A 3,145-nucleotide genomic window follows, 5' to 3' on the forward strand; every position below is an offset into this window, starting at 1 on the left:
GGGGGGGAGAAGAGGAGAGGAGGAAGAGAGAAAAGGAGGAGAAGGTGGAGAAGGTGAAAGGTGTAAACATGATGCTGATGAACATATAAAGCTGAGCTCTGAGGAGGTCACATGTACTCACACAAGTACTACAGTACTACTAGTACTACAGTATTCTGTGTACTCACAGCCTATATAAAGTACTACTAGTACTACAGTACTCTGTACTCACAGCCTATATAAAGTACTACACTACTCTGTGTACTCACAGCCTATATAAAGTACTACAGTACTCTGTGTACTCACAGCCTATATAAAGTACTACAGTACTCTGTGTACTCACAGCCAGCGGAGCGCTGAGCTCCACCGTGGTGGACCCAGAGGCCGAGGCCTGCAGGTCTCCAGGTATCACGATGGGATCAGGAGACACAGTCAGAGTCTTCAGCACCGCTGAAGCATCTGGAGCTCCACAGTTCTTCCAGTCGAAGCCCAGAATCTGTACACAAAGTACACAAAGTACAAAGTCAATCAAGTAGTTTAGACCTCTGAATGTGTTGTTTTCTACCTTCCACACAAGTTTTACTTCACTTCCGCTTCAAGGTTTGCGTTTTATTTTTATTTACTTTCTTGGTTTGTAAAGCGGGTCACAGTTGTACTTGTACTACAGTAATGTACTAGTACTGACTCACCTGGGTCTTGGGGACTTTCTTCAGACCGGAAGTGCTGCTCGTTACCGGAGTTATAAAAACAACCAGACCAAGAGTTAAAAATAAAACCGTATCCATCGTGTTCACTCAGACCGGGAGGAAGTGACGGTAACGGAGAGCCGGTAAACTAACGGTGAGACGGTAAACTGTCCGGTAACGGAACTAAACTGAGGAGGAACTGAGGCTCCGGTCTGTTTCGTTCTGATGATGTTTTACTTCCGTGTTTACGAACAAATCCAGTCTGTCACGTGACCTCACGTCACGTGACATGCGCCTGTTAAATAGATTAAAAGAAAGATATATTATATATATATACAACTCTGACGTCATTCAACTGTGTGTTACAATATTTGTTTAAACTAAAATGTAATGAAATGTTAATTATTGAAATTAAAGACATTTTATTTTATTGTTGGTGGGACTTAGACTCAGTCATTTGTGTTTAATTGTTAATTTTCTTTTATTTATAAATACATTTGAATATATATATTCATATTTTAATATATCTCTATTTGATTTATTTATTCTGAAATGATTTGTGTATTTTATTTTATTTATCAGAGTTTTTATTTCACATCAGTATTTATGAGATATAGTACTGTATTTATATCCAAAACAGCACAATGTTTAATATACTAATATTAGCAGTGTTCAGTTACGTGAAGAGATGAATATAAAACATATATGAACAATATAAACAAACATCTTCTACAGTTATTGATTGAACGAAGGTTTTCTAAAGGTTACAGAAGATAATATGTTTGATCTTCTATTGAATATGTGTCTATAACAACAACAACAATTATTATAAAACAACAACAACATTCATAATAATAATAATAATAATACACAATAATATTATAAGTGTTTAACAAAGAGAGAATCTGTAGTTGCATAGAATCGCCTCTAGATGTCGGTGTAGAACTGATATCTCCCCAAACACACACACACGCACACACACACACACAGACACACACGTGTGTGTGTGCGTGCACACAGACATGCGCACACAGACACACACACACACTTTGTTAAAGTGTGTTCACAGAGCTGTGAGTTAAAGTTTGACCTTTAACCCTGTATATATTTTATATATATATACAAATTATATATATTATAATAATATAAATTATTATATTATTATAATAATATTATATTATTATTATAACAATATTATTATAACTTTAGAGCTCAGCTGAAGACGTGCAGCAGAATCACTTTTCACAAATGGTTTAACTCGACTCTGCCTGCAGCACCGAGAGAGGAGGAAGAGGAGGAGGAGGGGTTCAGGGCAGCCAGATGATGCTGTCAGTGAGAGGAGGAGGAGGAAGAGGAGGATCCTGTCCACCGGCAGCAGCACCGAGCTCCTCTCCATCCCATGTGTCTGAGAGAGGAAGATAAAGAATCCATCTCATCTTCATCAATCGAGTCCGGTCGGATAAAGAGGACTATTGAATCACTCTTCTCCTGAAAATGCTTCCCTGCTCTTCATCCACGCAGATGGAGGGATGTGGGGAGGAGGAGGAGGAGGAGGAGGAGAGGAGGGACGCGCACATGCAAACAGAGGTAACCAGATACAAATAATGGAAACAGCTCTTATCCCGTTTATTGTGCCTGTTAAACCCGGACCCGAGTCCTGCAGGATCCGGGTCCGTCTCTCCGGGTACATCCGGGACCTTTTGAAGCCGGTATGACCGACTCACCGCCGGCTCGTTCTCACGGAGAGAACCGGACCCCTCCCTAAACGAGCCGCTCGCCATTAAAGCGGAGAACAGAACTCATATATTAATATCAGAGACGTTTCAATAAATATCTTTAAACATAAGTCACGTTATTTCAGTCTGTTAATAAAGAAATGAGTTTAAAAATGTGTTTTTATTATTAACACAAAGAAATAAAAAGCGTCGCCTCAGGTTTGATATGATATTTATTTTATTATTTTATTAATGAACTCTCCCTGCCGTGTTAATGCCTTGCTAAATTACCAGAGGAATCAGACACACAACCCTTTGGCTCCACCCCTCTTTGACCTACAAGGACCAGCCCCTAAAACCTGCAATCTCTAGTGCAAGGGTCTCAAACTCAAGGCCCGCAGGCCAAATCCGGCCCGCCACGTCATTTTATGTGGCCCGCGAATCTGCCAGCAAAAAAAACATATATTATTTTAAATTTTAAAAAAAATAAAAAATTTTAAGTTAGACTTGATAATAAAAATATCCTCATAGTCGAAATTATGAGATAGAAAGTCAAAGTTATGAGATAGAAAGTCATAATTATGAGATAGAAAGTCAAAGTTATGAGATAGAAAGTCATAATTATGAGATAGAAAGTCATAATTATGAGATAGAAAGTCATAATTATGAGATAGAAAGTCGAAGTTATGAGATAGAAAGTCATAATTATGAGATAGAAAGTCGAAGTTATGAGATAGAAAGTCATAATTATGAGATAGAAAGTCA

General features: G+C 38.3%; 1 protein-coding gene across 1 annotated transcript; it reads right to left on the minus strand.

The window, feature by feature from the left end:
* Window positions 1-14: 14 nt before the first annotated feature.
* gm2a (ganglioside GM2 activator) lies at window positions 15-916 on the minus strand. Its single transcript, XM_031842014.1, has 2 exons — window positions 669-916; window positions 15-475 (listed from the first exon to the last, which is right to left on the minus strand). The coding sequence occupies exons 1-2, from the start codon at window positions 762-764 to the stop codon at window positions 245-247; spliced, it is 327 nt and encodes a 108-aa protein (XP_031697874.1). The 5' UTR covers window positions 765-916; the 3' UTR covers window positions 15-244.
* Window positions 917-3,145: the final 2,229 nt, after the last annotated feature.

The sequence above is a fragment of the Anarrhichthys ocellatus genome, unplaced genomic scaffold (genome assembly GCF_004355925.1).
Source record: "Anarrhichthys ocellatus isolate YVR2014 unplaced genomic scaffold, GSC_Weel_1.0 scaffold5997, whole genome shotgun sequence".
Lineage (NCBI taxonomy): Eukaryota > Metazoa > Chordata > Actinopteri > Perciformes > Anarhichadidae > Anarrhichthys > Anarrhichthys ocellatus.